Source organism: Chelon labrosus, assembly GCF_963514085.1.
Source record: "Chelon labrosus genome assembly, chromosome: 3".
NCBI classification, from domain to species: domain Eukaryota; kingdom Metazoa; phylum Chordata; class Actinopteri; order Mugiliformes; family Mugilidae; genus Chelon; species Chelon labrosus.
Genome location: NC_140339.1, coordinates 27,643,272 through 27,664,529, shown reverse-complemented (window position 1 = coordinate 27,664,529; position 21,258 = coordinate 27,643,272). Strand labels below are relative to the sequence as shown.

Sequence of the window (21,258 nt, the reverse complement as noted above, 5' to 3'; positions counted from 1 at the left end):
CAGTTTTGGTCTTCCTGGGTGAACGCGCACTGGCGCATGCTCAGTGTGTCTCGGGTAATTCGGCGCTGAAAAGGAAGGAACGTAGTTTTGGGCACAACCACAGCAGAATTTCCAACTGAAAACGCTGTCCACATAGTTGGATTCTTTTCGAGCGTCGTGTCATAGCACAGATTTTGAAACATGGCCGACAAAGAGGGTAGGTTTAGTTGAACTATACAGCATATAAAGCGGTGGCTCGTTTACCTCGTGTGGTGCTTTGTTTGCGCAGTACGAACGTTTTCTGTCATGGGTGCACTCACTGTTAGCATGACATGCTAGCTCAGTAAAGTCCTTTCAGCAAGCCTGCTGCTCTTGCCCGACAGTGTGCTCTCCTTGGTAGTAGGTTTTTAAGTGGAACATGTGTTAAACATCAGCTCTGCGTGCTCCATTCATGCAGCCAGTACACCGCACCACAGCACTTCAGTTTAACCCAGTCTTTGCTTCGTAACGTTCGCCAAAATACGTGGTAGTGGGTGTTAGCGAGCAATAAACACCTTCTGAACTCAGAGATAACACAGGATACATACAAACTACTTTTCTTTAATGTGTTTGCCACTGCTCTATCAGGAAGTGTCTATAATTACGTCGATTGAAAACGTTGAAGCACACTTGAGGAGAAATACAAAGTAGTTGCTGTCATTTGCAGTTATACCTGTAACTTACACCATATTGTTCTGCTGAAGTGTATGATGATGCAGTGGAGGAAAGGGTCATCAATGAAGAGTACAAGATCTGGAAGAAAAACACCCCTTTTCTGTACGACCTGGTGATGACTCATGCACTGGAGTGGCCCAGCCTCACTGTTCAGTGGCTTCCGGATGTCAACAGGTATTTTAACATTGTTCCTGTTCTCTTACTGACAAAACAGTTTGCGTTCTGCCACTGTTAGCAGGTGTCTGTCACGGTACATGTCCACTGGATGTGGCTGCGCTGCACTTTATTGTAGCTCCTGCAAACCGTTGCCACACTAGCATTCTGAATTGACCTGAACCTTTGAACAGCATCTCTCTCCCTCATTATCTTGACACTTGACACTTTTCTGAGCATCAGCCGGATAGTTGTCTAACTCCTTCCTGTTCTTTGAGTGGATGTGATAAGTAAGTCAACTCATAAGTAAAATTGCTTTTTTGTTACATTTCATATTCTTAATATGAAGTCATTCCCAAACAGGTGTGCTAATCACGTCACTATTTTGTGAATATGACATATTCTGACAAAATACATAGATCAGGCATAACATTATGACCAATATTGTGTAGGTCTCCCTCGTGCCTCCAAAACAGCTGTGACTCATCAGAGAATGGACATGGGCCTTCTGAGGGTGTCCTGTGGTGTCTGGCAACAGAATGTTGTTAGTGGGGGCCTTTGGGTCCTGTGGGTTGAGGGGAGGGGCCTCTGGGGATCATCCCACAGATACTTGGATCAGTTTGGGATCTAGTGAATTTGGAGGCCAGGTCAACACCTTGTGCTGTTTTTCATGTTTTTTGAGTTGTTAATAACCCGTTTCGGTGTGTGTCTAGGTGGGTGCTACATGTCTAAGTAGCATCCACATGAATGCCAGGTCCAAAAGATTCCCAGCAGAACGTTGTATTGTCACAAGATGGTCACTGTTATTCACTTCTCCTGTCAGTGGTCATATTGTTGTGGCTGATTAGTGTTTATGTCAATACAGGATGATGACCACAACTCTGCGGAGGGATTGACTATGTCACCTTTAAAAATTAGAGATCAGGAAGAAGCCCTCTCTTATGAAAGGAGAAGCTCCTTTTTGAGTTTTGAAAGGAATCTGTGATTGGATGTTCATGTTTGTGGGTTCATGTGTGTTTCTGCAGATGCATAAAATGCAAGAACTGGCGTGCCCCACCGCCTGCATGCCCTGACAAACTAGGTGCTCTGCCCATGCACTTTTTACATGTCAATAGAGTTTCTCTAAAGGCTAAGCAGACACAGTTCTGGATCTGTGAAACTGTTCAAAAATGGCAAAGTGCAGCCACATTTTACAGTTACTCCTAAACATCATCATTTTGCACTGCTAAACAAAAGAAGGAAACAAGAGCAGTAGTAGTAAAGCCAGTGACCAAAAGAGATTGGATCAAACAATAGTCTTCTTACCATGTTGGTGACGTCTGCTGAGGTCGGAGGACCTGAAAAGTGTTGCCATGTTTCTCATTCTTTTGAACAATTAATAGACTGATGGATAAGTTAGATAGATTGGTGACGCTGGGAAAGCCCTCCTACTCCCTTTCATTTGTGCTTGGCTGTGGAGTGTACTCGTAATCATTGCCAGCAAGACTCTCAGCAAATCAAATCAAAACTTAATCTTTCAGGTTTCTATTCGCATGCACACGTAATGTCTTAAGGAGATACGTGTGTTATAGTGACATTTAGCAGAGAGCTTGTAGATTGCAAACAGCTGAATACAAATAAAAGATCGGCCAGTGAGAGCGCTCCTTCATGATGACTTTCAGCTCCCCCCTCATCCTGTCGCTGCCTCCGCACTTTCCAGTTTCCACCCAGCCATAACTGTCTTCAGCTTTCCAAGTGTGCACCACAAATCCCAATGCCACCTTGCCAGAACACCACAACAGCCCACTGGCTTCCAGCGACTGGTAGAACATTTGTAGCAGACTAGTGCAGATGTTACAGGATTCTAGACTCATCTGAAAGTAGTGTGTTCATTCACTGTGGTGTTCATTAATGGTATTATTTCGTCATCTTAATTGTAAGCAGTCTTTTATTTATATTGTGTGTTTTTTACCTATTTGAAAGCAGTCACAATGACACATCTACTCATTTGTTCACACAAGCACATTCACACGCCAAGTACTGAGAGCAACTAGGGGTTCACTTCATATCACACAGTCATTGTATTGTATTCAACCCAGAAATATATTTACACATACGCATGTGGACACAGAGAAACAATATATTATTCTGGCCAGCAAGAAAAAAAGATATTTGGATGAACCTGCGGTTCCATTGGCCTGCAGGTCAAAAAGTAAAATTTGGACAGTGGTCACAGGTACACAAGTGAAAGCATATTTACAAATTCTGCATCCCATTTCTGATAATAGACCCCCCTAAATCCTACATTCTAGTCCTTATCCAAAATGAGCAAGAAGGAGAATGGTCATGATGCTAACAATCTGATGTCCAGACTGAACTGACCAGAAACCAAATCCCTGACCAAAAATGTGTGTGTCACACACCAAGAGATCCATTTAAGCCAAAAGCATTTTTTGTCCTGGAATAATTTCTTGTGTGAAAGCTTAATGGAATAGCTTCAGTCTGTGTGTTGATCTCCTGTGTTTTTTATTTACCCTGTCTTATTACCATGCCAAAAGTGCTGCTACAATGTTAAGTTAAAAATAACCATCTTTACTACTGAGTGAGTATAGATTAAACTCATGCATGCCCATGTTGTTTGCAGGCCAGAGGGAAAGGACTACACTGTTCACAGGCTTGTTTTGGGAACCCATACATCAGATGAGCAGAACCACCTTGTGATTGCTAGTGTCCAGGTCCCAAATGATGATGCCCAGTTTGATGCCTCACACTATGACAGCGAGAAAGGAGGTAAATATGCAAGGAGTTCTACTGCAGTCCATTGTTTTTGTAGACAAATGTAGATGTTTTATATGCTGAGAGAAGTAATTAATTGGGCTGGAAGGCAGTATACATCACTTGATTTGATTACATTTCAGTGATTCCGTTTCATCAGATAATTACCAATATTGCATAAAAGACTTTATCCTGGCAACTTAAATGTAACAAGCGGGTAGCAGTGTTGTTCTCTCAAATATAAGATTGTGTACAGTCTTTGTGTTGACATCAGCTGGGTAGCAGACAGCTACTACCCACTAGGTACAAACTAAAGAAAATAAAATCAATATGTTGACTAGTTCACAGCTTGTAGTGAAAAAAACAAAAATCACATCAACTATCCAGCTCAGATCCCTCTTGCAGATATGATTTATCTGATATATGTTATTCAGCCTATCCACATACATCCCATAATCCCTCTTTTTTAAAATCTAGGTTTATTAATGAGTTGTTCACTTGAGTTGTGTTCCATTCATCCTGTATTCTGAGACTGTGCTATTCTGTCTTCCAGCAGGTATGTTTATGGGTGCCCTGCTGTGTGTGGGTGAGCTGGAGGCTCACTACTTCCCTGGTGTGTTGCCAGAGGTAGTATTAGTATGTTAGCATGGCCACTGAACAATTTTAAGGTACAATACAAGTCTACAACACAACACACACAAAACCAGTTTAGCACACATGTTCAAATGAAGTGTTAAATAAAACGGTTTGACACTTGATGTCCGTGTTTTTAGTCGGCTTCAAAATCTGCAAGAATTCAACTAATTCTCAGATACATGGCTCAGAGGTTCAAACGTTACATAAAAGATTAGTTCATGACATTTCATCATAGTCTCTCACTGAGACCCCCCTCCATCATTTTCCAGTTGTTGTCAGCTCAAGGATTCTGTGCTGACTTCGGGGTTCTTGTTTCATATGCAAGACTTGTACCTGGGGCAGGCAGATGAAACAGGTGTTTGATAAATTGTTCACAATGTCTCCCTTAGCACTTTCAGTTTTGTTTTAATTATTGATGACAGGCTCTGTTGTTGAGTAAAGTATAACCTGAAGTCTGCTTCATTCCTTGTACTGTGGCTGTCTTGGGGAGCTTACCCTCTTGTGCAAACAGGCAACATCTGAATTAATAACTGAGGTGGAGTTTTTTTTCTGTCTGCTACCAATGCTGCATTATCAGGTGTAATTATCTGCTAAAATGCTTTATAAAAAAGATATCCACAAGTATATCTCCACTAGTATATATGCTCAGGTAGAACACCTTGATCAAACTGTGTCGATTTCCAGCCTTGGACTTTCCTGTCTTGTCAGAGTTTGGTGGATTTGGTTCTGTAAGTGGAAAGATAGAGATCGAGATCAAGATCAACCATGAAGGAGAGGTGAACCGAGCACGCTACATGCCCCAGAATCCCTGTATCATTGCCACCAAGACTCCAACCTCTGATGTGTTGGTCTTCGACTATACTAAGCATCCATCTAAGCCAGGTTGGTTCACTGCTGTGTTAAATACTTAGAACTACATGTACCCAAATACTCACTATAATGAGTCCAGGTTGTGAATATGAATGCAGTGTGTCTTTGTGCGTTTCAGATCCAAGTGGGGAGTGTAATCCTGACTTGAGGCTGAAAGGCCACCAGAAAGAAGGGTACGGCCTCTCCTGGAATCCAAACCTCAGCGGCAACCTACTCAGTGCCTCTGATGACCATGTAAGAGACTATAACTAAACAGGCCTTAGCATACTGGCTGTCAATAGATAACAATAGGAACCAGAAAGAAGGGCCCTAAGGATTATTCAGACTGAAGGCAGAATAAATTTTAGAGCCAGTGTGATCACATGAACAGCAGGTGTTAGCCTGGAGGTTTTGTTGGTCTGGAGTCTCCGTTGGAACTGGTCATGCTCCAGTAAAGATTTGCTGGGCCAATCCAATCATTTGGGTGGGTTTTATGCAGTGATGAACAGAAGCGTTACAGTGCTGGTGCATTGCTGAACGACTCCTTCCTTAATGTGGATGTGAAAACCCTCAGGAGCTGACAGTCTGCACCTTAGTAAAGAGCTCAAATAACAAACTTAACTGCATGTTAAATCCCTGCAGAATTATACTGAAGTAGAAGTATACATGTTTTTGCAGCAGAGTTTTAATTATACAGCAGAATAACTCCTTGTTACTATATATTGTTAGTTGTATATTGATTAAATGTACTTGTTTTTACTAGCTGATGTTTATTGTCTTTAATTGAGTGGTCCAAGCTTTTATCATGCCACTGAGCATAAGGATAGAAACTAATTCCCCTTTGGTTACTATCCAGACCATCTGCCTGTGGGACATTGGGGCCGGCCCAAAGGAAGGGAAGATTGTGGATGCCAAGACCATCTTCACTGGTCACACAGCAGTGGTGGAAGATGTTTCGTGGCATTTGCTTCATGAATCCCTGTTCGGCTCCGTTGCTGACGACCAGAAATTAATGGTGTAAGTGATTTTTGAGTAAACTACATAAGTCTGTCGTCTGGTTTTGTGTGGAAATGGTGTTCATGTTAAAAGTGCTCAGTTTCATTTTTATTTCTAACCAAAATAAATGCGCTTCCTTACTTTGACCCTCCTTAATCCTCTACCAGATGGGACACTCGGTCTAACAACACATCCAAAGCCAGCCACTCGGTAGACGCTCACACTGCTGAGGTCAACTGTCTGAGCTTCAACCCCTACAGCGAGTTCATTCTTGCCACTGGCTCCGCCGATAAGGTACAGAAATAACATTTTGATGGTGATGATAGTGATGTTCGTTACAGTATATACCAGAGAACAATGCTTGTTTCATTTCTTTTAGACTGTTGCATTGTGGGATCTAAGAAACCTCAAATTGAAGCTCCACTCCTTTGAGTCCCACAAAGATGAAATTTTCCAGGTGAGAACATTTTCTGCTTCCATGTATTTTGCAAACACAGTATGCGTCTGTGAATGAATTCCAACATGTAATCTACAAACGGCCATCTTATCCCTAAAAACTGCTGTAACTGGTCTAAAATTGGACTAATATGAGCACTACATTGACCTGTCATTGATTACCTGTCCTATTCATTAGGTACAATGGTCTCCTCACAATGAGACCATCCTGGCCTCCAGTGGCACTGACCGCCGTCTCAACGTCTGGGATCTTAGGTAAAAACTCTCCGTCATGCCAAATTATCCCCATCTTTATATGAAATGTTTGCTCAAAATATGTGAAAAGGATAACTGTACCTCAAACAGAATCTGAATAATATCATGGCAGAAACAAAAAATGAAATATTAATGTTGGTATTTGTTCTTCCATTGTGTGAATTTCCTTTTCTAGTAAAATCGGGGAGGAACAGTCTGCAGAAGATGCTGAGGATGGCCCTCCAGAGCTCCTGGTGAGATTAGTTTATTGTGTGGAGCATTGCCTTAGTGGGAAGCTGCGATTCAGTAGGTAGAGCAGGCTGTCCACAAACCAGGGGGTTAGTGGCACAGTGACCACATGCCAAAATCTCCTTGAGCAAGACACTGGACCTCAAGTTGTGTGTGAATAGATGTTTCAAAGTGTCACTACGCCTGTAGAAAAGTGGTGTATAAATACAAGACCATGTACTTACTCTGCTTTACACACTGTGGATTCTGTAAAGCATCTCAAGTTTCATTTGTTACTGATTATACATCACATCAATGTGACACTCTGCATAAGCATAGAACACAGCAAGAGAGTTTCTCACATCCGTTCCCTTTCACACTATTAGGCAGGATGGTTTGTCTGTTTATTTCCTGTCTTGATGTCATAAATGTCCCTGTCTCTACCTTTTTGCATCAGTTCATCCACGGTGGGCACACAGCAAAGATCTCTGACTTCACCTGGAACCCCAATGAGCCTTGGATCATCTGCTCTGTGTCTGAGGATAACATCATGCAAGTCTGGCAGATGGTGACTATAGCCGCTTTTTATCATCATCTTCATCGTCACATGTTTTTGGCTTTGTCTCAATGTGACATTAACATAGAAGATGTAGAATAATGTACATTGTGTTAAGGTAATTTAAACATATTATTTTAACGGCATTTTGCTTGTTGTCAACAGCGTTTCTAAGTTAGAGTCCAGTTAGAGCTGGTCAACATGAGCTGTTGAGATGTTATGGTAGACACAGTCTACAAATCTTTGTTATAGAAGCACTGCCTTTTTAGCTTTTAAAGCTATTTACCAATCAGCCACAACATTAAAACCAAATGCTAATATTGTGTAGACAGAACAGTTGTGACTTATCAAGGCATGGGCTTCCCAAGACCTCTGAACTCCAACATGTCAGCAGTAGGTCCTTCAGGTCCTGTAAGTTACAGCGCAGGACGTCCATGGACTTCCCAAGACCTCTGAACTCCAACATGTCAGCAGTAGGTCCTTCAGGTCCTGTAAGTTACAGCGCAGGACGTCCATGGACTTGTATTTTCACATCCCACAGATGCTCTAGAGTAGGAGTGTCAAACTCTATTTAGTTCAGGGGTCACATACAGCCCTCTTCTTCCTCCTTCCCCATCTACTTCTCTGCTTCTCCTCCTGCTTCTAGTCCTTCCTCCTCTTCCATTGCCTGCTCCTCCTTCCCCATTTTCTTCTCGGCCTCCTCCTCTTCCTCATTCTCCCCCTTCTCCTACTCCTCTCTTCTTCCTCCACCTTATTCTTTTTCATTCCTTCTCATTTTCCTCCTCCTTTTTTGCCTTGCTTCTTGTCCTCTCCTTTTCATTCCTTCTCCTCATCCCTTCCTCCTCCTCCTCCTCCTCCTTCTCCTCTTCCTTTGAAAATTCATCCCCCAGGTCAAGATTTGACCCTATGGTGGGACAGCTTTGGCCCACAGGCCACATATTTGACACTCCTGCTCTATAGTCTGTAGACCCTCTCCATGCGCATCCCTATCCTTCCTTTGAGTACTTTTGGAGGATGCTAAACTCTACATACTTATAACACCCACCAAGATACTCTGACCCAGTTGTTTGGCCATCACAATTGTTTTCTGGTCAAAGTTGATCAGATCTTTATGCTGGCTTTCAAGACATCATCTTCGATGTTTCAGTAATCTTTTTTTGTTTTTGTCCCCCACTTTTCTTCCAGGCGGAGAATATCTACAATGACGAGGAGCCCGACAACACCCCTGCATCAGAGCTGGAGGCTCAGGGATCCTAACCCAGCTCTGCACAAGTCCCTGTCCAGGCATGACCCCTCCTCTTCCCTGAGCTCCAGACCCGGCCCAGTCTGTCCTGTCCCTCTCTAGTTTATCTCAAAATGCAAAATGAACAATGTCAGGAGTTGGAGGCAGCTCAGACTCCAGTCTCGCCAATCGAGTTGCTTACACTTCACTGTGGCCCTGCCTGGTACCCAAAAGCACTTAAGCACTTGCAGTAGATAAAGATTAGAAATGCTTTCCCTGCTCAGGTGGTTGTATCTCCGGTGTTGGTGGCATGTTGAAGTGAAGGGCCTTTGAAGAATGAAGAGCTCAAAAGTTTTATGACCAATTCATTACAAAGGGCTTATGCAAGGAAAACATTAAAGTGTCACACTGCATATTGACAGTGGTTAGGCAGAAAACCTCTAGATGGTAGGGTTCCCTGAAACCTGGATAATAGAAGAATGTTGGAGGGTTGAAATGCCTTGGAGAGACCTGATCTTGGTTAAAAGGTAGCCATGCTCAGGGAAGCTCTTTTATAACCTTTTTTTCACCAGAGGAGCACTTGTGGCTGTTGTTTGTTAGATAATATTGTATTTAGCCGTCATGTCATTGTCCTTTGAAGCATTCCCTGCTGTTTACCAGATACGGTACTTCAACACTTCAGTATTTGGCTCGTGTGGACTGAAAAATTTGAGCACTTGTGGAATACAGTTTATATTTTCCTCATCTTTCTGTTGTTCCATAAAGTCAGATTTCTTGCACTGCAAACCGCAATAAAGCTTTTGTAACTTTTCAAAAACAAACGTGTCCTTTATGTAAAAAAAAAAACCAAAACAGAATGAGGAAATAAATCCATAGTTTTCCATGTCCATAGAAAATTCTACAAAATGTTTATTGAAAAGCAAGACAGGACTTTAAGAACAATGTACAATCAAGAGGGTGTGTGGGCTCATCTTTCTTTTTTTTTTTTTTTAGTAAAAATAAAAGCTCTCCAAAGCTATGGTGACTCATGTCTCTTTTTTTCACAGTTAGTCTCACCTGCGAGGTAGATTCTGGCATTACCTGAGAGTTGGTCTGGGGCAATACCAAAAAGGAAGCAGAAGCTGCAAAGTCTTGCCTCAGCTTGAGCAAGACTTGAACTATCCACCACCTGACCCTGTTCACGTCTGTTTAGTTTTAAATCAACACAAACTGCAAGAGAAGAATGTTGGCAAAGGCCGGAGAAGTCAAATAAAATGACAGCATGAACATGTCTCGCCCAGTTTCACAACAGCGCATACATTTGTTTGGGAAAGTGACAGCCATGACTCATTGCCTTTACAATATACTGATTTCTATTGATTTCATATACTAGATTTTGTGTATGGTATCTCAAAGGTGAAAGTAGTTGCCAAAGATGCCAATATGTATCAGTTATTTAACTATACCCACAGAGAGCAAGTGGAGGAGTCTGCTGATGAAGCAGTTAAAGGGGTTACAGATCCTGCTTCATGAATTAAGAGCCACTCAAGGTCAAGGTTTAGGTGTGTTGGTTAACAGTACCCAAATTATCATCTATGTGAGGGTGCCCCAAAAGAAAACCTGAATTACAGTAAAAAAGTGCAGAGGATGCCCAAAAACAGAACGAAGAAATGTATCACTAGTACAACCATCCCACAATATTTAACAAGATCTAAAACTTGGTTTGACCCCTGCTGATACCTCCTATGTTCACATTCCTTCTGGAATAGCTCCTGATAATATGAATCACTGATTGAAATCAACATCTTTTTATTCAAACCCATTAGAAAAGCAGTCACATTCAATTATTTCCAGTATAAAGTTCAAAGACAAAGCCCATTATTCCAATGTCATGTTTTAAACATAATTTACATGAAAAATCATTTGTCAGTGAAGCAAAGTAGTTGAGAACTCTCGTCCTGGTTCTTCTCTGGACGCTCAAGAACTCAAAAGAAGACGTGGACATGACTAAGTGTTCATCTTTTGACATCATTTTTGTTGCCTTGAGACGAGTGAGTAAAAGATGTCTTAACCTGTGTCATTCACTGGTAATGTTGGGATTATTTCAAAATCACTAACTATTTTTGAGCTATTTTAAGCATAAATGAGTAAAAGTGGAAGGTAAGATGATCCAATTTAAGTTCTAATTCTACGTTTTCACTCATGGTTGATTTGGCCACACCCATGGTAACTGAAATGAGTTTTTATATTACATAACCCTGAGTACCATTTATAATGACACATGTATTGACCTCTATGGGCAGCCAACAGCCCCACATCATCACGTGGTTTAATGAGGAAGACTGACGAAGACTGCCAATGACACCCTCACCGAGTTAGACGTTATGTGAAAAGCAGCCTTGCACTAGGGTTTGTTTTCCACACTGCACCAAGTTCACTGAATTATTTCTTGTGAGGCAGGTACACAGTTTTACATGTTACAGGATAACTTAGTAGAAAATACAAACCAAGTATGTTTTAAAAAAGCAATTCTTTGAAGGAAAAAAATGCATGATATTACAAATTACTGAAATAACTAATTGTTTTCAAAGTATGACTTTCTTTTTTTTACTACTTAAACCTTTATTCTCAAGATATCACAGCCATTTTTACAATTAATTCAATATTACTCGGTCCTTCACAGGGGTCCTAATTCTCTGCTGTGCAATTTTGAATTCGGTGCAGGAAAATAACAAGGAAGACGACTATGCAAGGAAGGCAATCCACTGAATGCTTTTTGTTGGAATAATTTCAGCTATAAATGGCAACAAAAATGGAGTTTGATGCATAAGGATAATGAGGATAATAAGGATTATAACATAAAAACAACCGAGCTTCAGAGAAAAATATGATTACAGAGTAATCCCCTCAGTCACGCTCCCAGGACTCAGTGCGTCTCTGTCTTACATTTAGTTCTCTGACACTCAAATCGATCACCAACCTGAACCAATAAAGCAAAAAGGGAAAACACAAGACTTGTGGAAAACATCCAGCAGTCAGTGGCTCAATTCAGATTACCTTCCCAACAGTTGAAAGCAAGCTACAGATTAGTGGTGTCAGCCAGTGGAAGTTTAAAGGCAGCCATTCCTGGACATTAGGACAACTGGAAGCGTGAGGCCTAAAGACTGTAAGCTGTACTGAGCTGGTGGAGCTCAGTTACCTGATGCACAGTGTTGCTGAGGAAAGGAAGTAACAGCCTGGAAAGTGCTTGTTATTTTAGAACCTAGCTTTGGTCACACATACAGGTCAGTCAGATAAACATTTCTAAGCTAAACTTTTTTTCTAGAGCTCAGCTTTGGCATGCAAACCACTGACTATTGACCTTTGTGAAACGGAACCAGTGGAAGCCAACATTCTAGGTATTTTATACAACGCTGCTTGACCTTCTAGAATGCCTTTCAGCTCCAATGCTTCAGCTTGAGACTATGGAAGATGACTAACAATGGAACGCTCCTGTTAGGGATGTCTTAGATGTATCTGTGTCTATGTTTGGTGTCTGATCTAAATGCTGCCACAGAATACTTGGAAGCATCTGATGTTTGCAACGATCCCTTTCTAGTTGGAACGCAAAGTGAACAAGAGTAGCTTAGTTTACTGACATCCACTTACTGCATTTAGGGAAGCCCTCACTAGAGTATGAGGTTTGGCCTGATGGGCTCATACACTTCAGACTTTTGAATTCAAAAGATATCCCTACGAGCTAGATTGCAGTTAGCAAGCTTGTTTAACTTGTTAGGCTGTTGTGATTGGCTAACCACAAGCTAGCACGCTGAGGGTTAATGCGACACACACGTAGTTCACAAGAGAGTTCCTGAAGTAGTCACTATGTTCCCAAGCTTCAGACTGAAACAAACGACATGCTCTGACAGAAAAACCTCAACAGACTCAATTCAGATGAACCCTGACGTTGCACTGGATCCACACTGTCCTGTTTCCTCCTCCAGCTTTAGATATCCCACTGACTGTAAGGCTGCACTAATGCAACATGAACTGAATTTAATCAAACTAGAATTCCCAAACAAACACGTGACACTAAGATAAACACTTATTAAATCGGGAAATGAAAGGCCAGTTAGACTTTGAACAGCTTCAGTTTGACTGCGTGGACGTTTCCTATGAAAATGCAGTTATGGTAGAAAACAGGGACAGTGTCTTCGCCACAAAGCCAATTAAGCAGGAGTAACGTTTGGGGTAGAATCCTTGATACAATAATTTTACTGTTTGCAATTCATCGCAAAAAGAGTTAGGTGTTCAGCTTCCATGTAGAAATTTGGAGAGGGACATTTCGAATTGGGGAAAAAAAAGAAATTAAATCTCGATTTCCACTGAACATGGCCGTTTACTGTCTTCAACTACAGGATCTGGCCAGTTGTGGAACTAGGCTTGAAGTGTGACGAGTCCTCCTATCACACCATTCTCACCTCCAGACACAGGACGTGTAGGCTCATTCAGTCCTGATGTGTGGTTGGGCTTTCTACAGGCTGGCTGGCTGTCAGCGTAGCAGTAGTGGCTGTGTCAGGAGCAGCCAGGGTGGGTTCCACTTCAGGTGGTCTGGGAGCTTGGTGGATGCTCCCCGTCTCCAGCCCATCACCCTGAGCCAAATCTTCAGAATCTTCCTCCTCTTCCTCCTCCTCCTCCTCCTCCTCCTCCTCGTCATTATCGACCTCCTCCTGCTCGGCTGAAGGATCTTGAGGCTGGGCCTCAGGAGGTGCCTCTTTCCCTTTGTCTCCCTGTTCCTGGAGGAGACTGAGCCGGTTGTTGAGGTCATTCCTCTCCTTCTGCAGAGCTCTGCACAACCTCTCCAGCAGCTCCAGCTTCCCCTGCAGGGCCTTGAAGTGGCCGTCACGCAGAGTTTTCTACACCACACATAAGACAGTAATTATTGAGTGTCCAAGTTCATCTTTCATGTTGGAAATATCTCAAATTTCTGATTATCTTGGAATCTCTCTTATTATCATTTAATATGTGAGTAACAGGTGGTCACTAAAACCATGCTGCTTGTTTGGTAATAAAATCACAAGTGCAAGAATTGTATAGTAGAGGCACAAAGTAGCATTAAATGGAATTACTAAAAAAAAAAAAAAAGTAGTAAGAGAGACTGTGGTCAGAGAGCTGCACACGTTACTGGAGTTCTATCCACCAGTAACTAGTTTATACTGCCTCTTAGGGTGATTGCACTCCCAGCTGGGCCCCATTCATGACCCACAGAGCCATAACACGATGATGCTGATGCACTGAGAGAGTAAGAAGGAAGGATAAAAAAGCAAGCCTCGTTGAACTGCTAGTTTACAGGCAGGGGTCCCAAGGCTCGTCCACACTAGGCATCAATGCTGCATTCATGGCACCAATCTCCCTCACACAGAAACAAATGAGACCCCAAACCCCATGTCATGTCTCTCAAGTATTAGTGCACCGTGGCAATCAAACACAGAGTATGTATATTATGGCATTTACCTCCTCTGCCATCTGTAACAGGGCCTGGTTGTTGCTCTCCCATTTGGTCCTCCACTGTGTCGTTTCCTTCTCCAGCTTCTTGATCTTTTTGGTCATCTGGGGGCAAATTCAAACAGTTTACAGTTGGCAGGGAAATCACTGAAACACAATCATATGATGAGCCAGCCAGTCACTAACAGGTGGGTGACTGTTTATTGACCTTACCTTCTCCATCTCTTGCCTGAAGGTGGTGAAGACTTCGTTGCTTTTAGCAAGGGTGCTCTGAAACTCTTCGAACTTGTCCATATACAGAGAGAGCTGAAAGATTAGAGCAATAAAAAGGTCATTTTTTTGTTTGATGAGCACAAACCTCAGCACCAGGCTTCTATACTCCCAAAGGGCTGCATGTGTAATACATGAAGATTCTGATTCACCAAGACACTACATGCCTACCTGTTGTTTAAGTTGTGTTTCTTGATCCTTCATCAGTTCGCACTTGCGCCTGGACTCTGTGGCATCCTTCAGCAGCTAAAACATCACAGCAACAGTCAGTTCTACAGCTCTCACAAGGCCAGACATTTACAGTACCAACAAAACACTGTTCAACTATTTATTTCTGCTCTGTGACTAGCTACATCTGATATGGTCCAGTGAAAATGGGAACACTCAAATGAAAACAGACAAAAAAGCTGTACTCACAAAGTCTCTCTCTCGCTGCTGCTTCTCCTCGAGTTCTTTCATCATTTCTGTGATTCTCTGCAACTTGGCATCCATCAGCTGCTGCTGCAGCTCCCTGTGTTTGAACACCTTATCTATGTGCTGCAAGAAGGACACACATCACATTTCTCTTAGGATGAACATCGTGAGGTGTGTGACTGTGATCAACTGTGATCACAGACAATATACTTCTCATTTACAGCTTCATTGTCCTGGATTTCCTTGCAATGATTTAGACTGATTTAATAAACGTCAAATAAACAGAACTTCCAGCAGTTTAACATTTTAATAAAAGCTTCACGCTTCTTTTAACCAGGTTCAAACAGAGAATTTAAAATCTGTTTTTCCTGTATTGCATTTTGTCCTTGTTCAGTTCTACTTCATTTTGCCGTGACACAAGTTCCATAAAAATACAAACTTAGTTAACAGAAGGCAGATGTAATTCTGTTTCCTGGACCAACAGTGTTTCCAGTTTTTTCAGCTCAAACACAAACACACTGCATTCAGTTGCTGTGTGCTTTTTTTGAAAGTATCTTCTTAACTGGGCACAGTCCACATTTTTTCTGCGGTTTGGTACATGTGGTTGGTAACTTACTTCAGTATAAACATGCTTAGGTTTATAAATTCCAAATTGTGCTTGGTGCCACCACTAACAATAACTGGAACAGGTTACCTTTAACTTAACAGGGAGTTGGTTTCGGGCTCTCTTACCTCCTCTCTGAGCTCATACTGCTCTATGAGCTTTTTGAGCTTGTCAGCCAACTCCATGTTCTCCTGCCTCAGCTTGGTGTTGTGCGAGCTGTGCTGTTCCATCTGTACCTCGATATCACCCAAGGTCATCTGGAAGTGCAGCATGGCCTCCTTCCGCTGCTCCTCGTACTCTCTGGACCGCTGGGCATTTTCCTCCTGTCGGGCGACAGATGAGGAATGAGAAGAGTTGAGCAGGAGAAGAAAATCTGCTTAACGCACTGGTAATAAGTGACATTATGTAAGGATCATCAGACATTGGCAGAAACAGGATCCAAGTAAAAGCAAATGAAAGCTGACACAAAGTCGCACCCATGTAATCTAAAAATCATATTATATCAGTGGTTCATCAAGTATGAGTTGTGAATTAATGTTGTGAAAACCCTGGATATTTCCCTTATGACATTGGAAAAGTTTCCACTGCAGTAGGTTGAGGTACCTTCAGTGTCTTGTTGTGTCTCTGCAGCTCCCTACAGAGACTCTCCAGCTTGCTGCGGGCCAGGATGGCCTTGCTGTGCTCCCCTTGCAGATGAACCTTCTCCTTTACAATCTGAGACTGCTTCTTCTGCAGGGCTTTTAGCTGCTTCTGCATGCTGCGGCTCTCCTCCAGCTGAACACACCAGTCACCAAAAATAAATAAATTACATTACAATTACAATACAGATGGATGATCCTGGCCATTTTTCCTTTTTCTAGTAAAAGGTAATTTGTATGTGAACAGAGAAACCAATAAAGTCTGACATTGTTATTAAAACTGTCATGTTAAAAGACAAATCTTAATGAAACTGATTTACTGTGTATTATTGGTCTGAAAAATTGGCAGTCATTTCTATATTTATTGACAGACGTAATGTTGTAATTTAGTTATTTATATTGTTTAAGCTGTAATGCCTGTGGAATACTGTATCGTGTGGCTCTCATCCATGCTTGTGACCATTTTTATCGCCATTTCTCACACTCTAGCATGTGTCAATGATGTTCTGTTTCTTGATCTTGCCGACAAAGCTCTGATTGGTTTGGTAATTTCTCTAAAGCGGGAAATGACAATCAGTGGGCACAACACCAGAGAGAAATTAACAGAGTAAACATGTCTGAAAAGTCTAGAATCAGACTAGAGAAAGTGTTGAGCTGCTGAATAAGCTGGTCAGTGTATGTGGCATCAGAATCCAAGTCTGACTGATCAAATCCAGGTTTTCAGATATTCATCTTACCAGATCTGCATATTTCTTGCACAGAGCTGCCAGCTTCTCCTCGGGAGTGGTTAGAGAGTTAAGGGCTTGCATCAGAAGTACAACCTCCTTCCCTGGAACATAACCAAGAGAGAGATACCCATTAGTGATTTGATGTGATTATAAGCAGCGTAGGAATCTTATTCTGTACAATATGTAAAAGACTTCCAGAGAAAATGTCAGTGTATGAGTTAAGACCGCTTCATACATCAGGTTTTATTTTACGCTGTCAAAAAAAATATACATTAAATGACAAAACAAATACATAACTTATGCCTTTTGCTCAGGTACCCATGTGTTACACTAGGGAGAAAGTGTTATTTACACACAAATGATATGCTGCATTCAAGGTACATTTTTCAGAAAACATTTTTTTCATTTTAATTATTATTCTGATATTATTATTATTATCGTAACAACTAACATTAATTAGAAATAAATGGAAGTATCTTCATTAGTAATCTAAGACATTGGACCTCAATATATGAAATGCCATCTGTTTGAGTAATGGCTGCAAGATGATAAATTACTTATTACTGTTAACATTGAAGATTAATTTTGTATATTTTACAGAAATGGCATGCGTGTTTAATTAAAAATCAGACAAAGATGTAAAATTACCATCTCGTGTATGTAGCTAGGAGTATGTCTAAGGTACTCATAAGATGAACTGCGGTGGCACCTACCAAATGTCTTGTCATCTCCACCCTTTGCGTCTCCTCCAGGATCAAGCTCTGCTTCCCCCAGGTCGCTGGGACTGTCCTCTCTGCCTGGAGTTTCCCCCCTCTCCTCCTGTGTGCAGCACCGCCCTAAACCAAACTCTGGAACCTCCTCCTGATGACACACAGATATTCAAATGATCTGACTGCAAAGACGCAACAACATCTCATCAAAGCGGCTCTTTTATACAACCAGTCTTTTTGAGTGTTTCCGCTTAAAGAAGCTACAGGTTCAGTTCTAGTTAATGTCTGCCACTCTTTGGACAACATTTAAGACATTTTTGGATACATACTTAGTTACGTATTTAAATACATAGCCCCAAAGCGCGTATTTAAATATGTAACTAAGAATCATTTTCATACTTGGGTAGTAAAAATCAAGTATTGCATCACCAGCTAAAAATGAATATTTCCTAGTAGATAAAAAGCTGCAGTTAATCTACTAACACTTGCATGTTACTGAACAGGACACCAATTTTAATTAATGCCATGACAAATGAGGGAAAATAACATGAAGCCATCATTTACCTGGCATGGGCTGTCCAAGTCGGGTGGCGAATCACTGCCTCCCACTATTCTTCTGGTCGCCACATCAATCTCACATACTTCGGTTGTCTCCATTTGTGTAGAGCACAAGCTAGAAATTGATAGTAGGAAAGGATTGTTAAAAAATATACCTTTGAGAATAGCATTATCAAATCTTTGCAGGGGTTAAGTGATATGGTCAGGCTGCTTCAGGTACAAATGACTTGACGACACACGTCTCACGAGTTTCTACAAGACATCAGCAAAGCTCCATAATACTATTACAATTCTGTAAAATCATCACTGCAATCACATGGAAACCTAACAGCCAGCAATGAAGCAAAAATGTAGCTTCACACGTCAGGTTATGACTGCGCCTTAAATTTTGTTACACCAGTTTGAGTCAGTATGGGACAGAAATGTAACAACATGTCCTAAATAAATCAAAGTGAAGGTCAAATTACACCTGGATTAAGGTACATGCGCTAGCTAGACTATCCAATGCTGCAAAAATCCTACCAATACATTAAGGTGAATCATCACAAGTTCAAATCCTTTCTGTGGGACTGAATATCAAATTGTGAGAGGAAGAGAACGTATGAGAAAAATCAGGGTTGGCCAAACTATTCAACAAATGGAAATAAAATGTTGATGTGCTATTTGCTAACAACACAAGCGCCTGAGAGACAGAAGAATCGCATTCAGGTCAGCCATGTCTCCAGTGCCACAAATACAACCTTTTGGATATTTTCTCAACCTTTACATTAAGTATGCCAACCCTGAGAGGGACAAAAAAAGATCATTATTCAACACCTGACAGAAACAGTAAACCACGTGTGTGCAGCAGCAGCAGCAGCAGCAGTCTGTTAACTGGAAAATGTCGGCACTGATCACAGCATGCCTCATTGTGGGTACACTAGAGGACCTGTACATGAATAGGAGACACACTCTGACCTTTGGATAGCCCTGAACCTTATTTTTCCAACTAAATACAATGAGTCGGGACTATCAAGAGGATTCATGCTACGTTGTACGCATTAAGGACACTTGAAGTTGAAAAGACACCTCGGGCGGCCGTGTTAAGATCGGCGCTAACTTCGCAGCACGAACACAGCCAACATGTCTATAGTACTAAACGTACTGTAAACAGTACTTGACGTACAGGTAGTCTGTTGATCTCTGGCTAGTGTTAACAAAGTGCAGTGAAAATAATGAAGACATGCGCACTACTTCAAACATAATACGCCTGATTAAAGGACACACAGATTAAAATTTAAAAAGTCTCCTCACAAAGGAAGTATAGGCAGTGGTTTAACGAATCAATAAGGTAACTGCAAGCCTTTGAGAGTGTAAGGAGAGTCTAATTTGACGTCCCGTCGACTCAGGACAGAACGGCGCGTACGTTTCTGGTCATGTTAGCTACTTAGCTAAACGCACAGCAAGCTATTCACCATGTCGCTTTTAATTAGCTTCCGCGAACATTGGAGGTCCGAGTATATCCTCTCAGACTTGTCAGGTGTGAGACCAGCACTAGACAGTGAAGATACGACTTACAGTTTAGCCATAGTGCGCAGTAGGAGTGTAAACTGAATTTCTAATGCAAGCTAACATTAGTTTGCTATTGTTACTACTAGCACCCACTAGCGCTAGCGGCTAGCCATGTTAGCTAACACTACAAGTGAAGTTTACTTCGACAAATACCAAAGTGCCACGGTGAATGCAAAAATTATAAACTCGGGCTAATAGTGTCAGGTCACATACTGTGTTGAGGTAATTTAAAATCAGCTCGACACATCACCAATAAAGAAATATGTTGCTGAAATACCTAGAGAATTTACCTGTGTGTTGGGATGAAAGCGGGACACAGATGTCAAGTTAGCTAGTACGGTCGGTTAACGAGTATAACATCCGGTTCAAGCTTTCCAAAACACAACCGCTGTCGCGTGTGACCAAAGTAACATTTTTATTCCAAAACTTAAAGGCCGTGTGTGGAATTAGTCGCCTTAAATATATATTACAATTATAATATATCTATAGAAATGTATTATATTATAATATTTCTACAACTACATTATATAGACTTCTACTGTGATTTAAATCACAGATGAACTCTTTGACATTGATTACCCACCGGTTTTATTAAAACCACTATTTTCTGCTGAAAGCAAGCATAAAGTATGACATTAACATTTACAGCAAATTCACATAGACCCATCATTCTGCTCACGCTATTTGACGGTATTGTTTAACGGTTTTAATATGATGGTATTGCTATCACCATTGCATTTCCGGTTGAAATCTGCGTAGCTTGATCCATCTGAATTCGAAATCAAAAGCAAACACCTGAGCGCCTCTATTTTCCGGACGTCATAGTGGGATGAAAACATCCACCCCCTGACACCCGGTGGCAACAACAACTGCAAAACCTGACAAGCATGTCACCCAATAAAAACAATCTTCTTCTTGGTCTACCAACCTTTAATGTTGACATAATCAAGTTTGTCTCCTGATAAGTGAAGTGTTGGAAGGAAGTGGCATTGTGTCTTTTCTTGTAAGTGCAATGAGCCTGATAGAGATGAACATAAACAGTACAATACAGTACATGCAGTGTGCAAAATGAAGGCAAACAAGGAAAACAAACAATAAGGACTCTGGCACAACGATCCAACACACAGATTAGTTTGGGCATGTGTGTAACTCAAGCACATGGAGTAGAGACCAACATGTCCCAACGTTTTGTTGTAAATTTGGGTACGGGATTTAATAGACACTTGATCCTACATTTCTCACAATCTATCCAATTGCAGTCTGAAATACACGGGTTGCCAAACGACTGCACATTTCATACAACACATCTGCAGTTTGTAACACAAGCCGAGTCCAAGATTGTCTAAATTATTCCCCGGAGAGACAGAATGTTTTCAGACAGAGAGTTGTTCACTGTGGACACTGACAGTAAACTACAGGGATAACTGGACAGTTTGGAAGAATGTGTCTGAGGGAGAAACATTTTCAGGCCCTTAACAAGCCTCATATACCAGCATGTTAAATGATTCCTGAATTAATTACATTTCTGAGGTCTGGCACGACTCG

The 21,258-nt window shown here is 41.5% G+C and overlaps 2 protein-coding genes across 4 annotated transcripts; one reads left to right on the top strand and one right to left on the bottom strand.

Moving 5' to 3' along the window:
• Positions 1-33: 33 nt before the first annotated feature.
• rbbp7 (RB binding protein 7, chromatin remodeling factor) lies at positions 34-13,221 on the top strand. The gene is made up of 13 exons (XM_084541467.1): positions 34-196; positions 723-867; positions 3,470-3,615; positions 4,918-5,118; positions 5,225-5,340; positions 5,942-6,102; positions 6,249-6,375; positions 6,461-6,538; positions 6,716-6,792; positions 6,968-7,025; positions 7,457-7,567; positions 8,741-8,839; positions 9,824-13,221. The coding sequence occupies exons 1-12, from the start codon at positions 181-183 to the stop codon at positions 8,810-8,812; spliced, it is 1,308 nt and encodes a 435-aa protein (XP_084397593.1). The 5' UTR covers positions 34-180; the 3' UTR covers positions 8,813-8,839; positions 9,824-13,221.
• A 12-nt stretch (positions 13,222-13,233) lies between these two features.
• Positions 13,234-20,045, bottom strand: txlng (taxilin gamma). Of its 3 annotated transcripts, none has more exons than XM_084541464.1 (11): positions 20,004-20,045; positions 18,169-18,277; positions 17,608-17,755; positions 16,904-16,995; positions 16,132-16,302; positions 15,657-15,851; positions 14,928-15,047; positions 14,682-14,756; positions 14,454-14,546; positions 14,250-14,345; positions 13,234-13,651 (listed from the first exon to the last, which is right to left on the bottom strand). In XM_084541464.1, exons 2-11 carry the CDS (start codon positions 18,259-18,261, stop codon positions 13,244-13,246), a joined length of 1,491 nt encoding a protein of 496 aa, XP_084397590.1. In that variant the 5' UTR covers positions 18,262-18,277; positions 20,004-20,045; the 3' UTR covers positions 13,234-13,243. The 3 variants fall into 3 exon arrangements, with proteins under 3 accessions (XP_084397590.1, XP_084397591.1, XP_084397592.1); XM_084541465.1 differs by having other exon boundaries at positions 19,991-20,014; XM_084541466.1 differs by lacking the exon at positions 20,004-20,045 and having other exon boundaries at positions 18,169-18,438.
• Between the last annotated feature and the right edge of the window lie 1,213 nt (positions 20,046-21,258).